The sequence below is a fragment of the Penicillium coprophilum genome (genome assembly GCF_028826855.1).
Source record: "Penicillium coprophilum strain IBT 35676 chromosome Unknown utg000004l_segment0_segment0, whole genome shotgun sequence".
Taxonomy (NCBI): Eukaryota; Fungi; Ascomycota; class Eurotiomycetes; order Eurotiales; family Aspergillaceae; genus Penicillium; species Penicillium coprophilum.
Genome location: NW_026622723.1, coordinates 3,121,907 through 3,123,171, shown reverse-complemented (window position 1 = coordinate 3,123,171; position 1,265 = coordinate 3,121,907). Strand labels below are relative to the sequence as shown.

The 1,265-nt window shown below is 47.4% G+C and overlaps 1 protein-coding gene across 1 annotated transcript; it reads right to left on the bottom strand.

The window, feature by feature from the left end:
* Positions 1 to 857: 857 nt before the first annotated feature.
* Positions 858 to 1,058, bottom strand: N7500_005613 (uncharacterized protein; the record flags this gene model as incomplete). Its single annotated transcript, XM_056676757.1, has 1 exon — positions 858 to 1,058. The coding sequence occupies one exon, from the start codon at positions 1,056 to 1,058 to the stop codon at positions 858 to 860; it is 201 nt and encodes a 66-aa protein (XP_056531757.1).
* Positions 1,059 to 1,265: the final 207 nt, after the last annotated feature.

Below are 1,265 nucleotides of genomic sequence, written 5' to 3'. Positions count from 1 at the left end.
GTTCCATTATGGGTATGGCGAGGCCAAATTATGATGTTTCAAATGCTGACGTGACTTCGTGTCTGTATATATGGGCAGACGCTGGATATCAAATCCGGTGGTATTCTATTGAAATTTCGCCTTTTCGGATTGTGCCTTGCTTGCTTCCACCAACGTTGACTGGTTAGTTTGGTGGGTGCATTGGATGCATTGAATACACATGTTTGATGGGGCAGTATTGTTGTCGTGAGTAGATAAGCAGAGAGGCTTCGTTAGGCTAAAGAGACAAGGTATCAGATTGGAATATGCATTATGGTCAGATCGAAACCAACAGGCATGGCCAGTTAGTCCCGCTCACAGACCAGTGATCTGCAATTTCTGGTTTCAACGAGTCCAATGAGATGATAATATATATCAAATAGAAAGCGATGTGACCAATGCTTGAATCATCGAAAGCGACAAGGCGGACTCAGACGCCATCAGGCCTTCGGGCTTGGTAAAGGGCTAATCATCCGCGTATCAAAACCAGCCGAAGATGCCCGTAGCCATGAAGCGCTGATCTCTTGCTTAATTCTTCTCGAGTTGACTCGAAGGCCCATTTTGTGTTGTGGCGTTGTGATTCGGAACAATCATGCGGAAGAGAACATACAGGTCAAATTTGGATATCATAGTTATTGCCTGGAAGAAATCAGCCCCCACGTGTTTTTAACGGAGAGACATGCATATCCAAAGACGAATACATCGTTTGGGCCAAGATTAAGACACTTCGCATTTTCGAAGTAAGGCTAGACCCAAATGCAACTTGCATGAGAATCGCCTGCTTGTACTATTTCGTCCATGGCGTATGTGGTTATAAACTTGGAATCGGAAACGAGGAATCAATCAAAGTATGCCATGGTGTACATTCCATCCAGGCCAGTCGATTTTGATCCAGGCAAACGAGAAGAATCAGCAAAGCTGTGAGCAGCCTCGTCACCAGCGACCAGCAACCCCGCTAGGGTCCAAGGAATAATCCGACCAGCGAGCCCCCGGTCGGGTTCGGAAATAGGACGATTGAATAAACCCGTCGCCCCTAACATTTCGACTAACAAAGAAACCCTGAAAGTTGATCAGATTTGGCTTCAACCCGCGGTTGCCGAAGAGAAGAAGAGATGAAAGGAACACGAAGGGTGAGAGGGCGGTTACGCCAAAAGCACAAACCCGCCACTGGCCTGTGTTCCCTGGTCATGGCCACGACCATGTCTCAATGGCGTCGGAGACCTTGAAAGGAAGACGTCGTCAGCCAC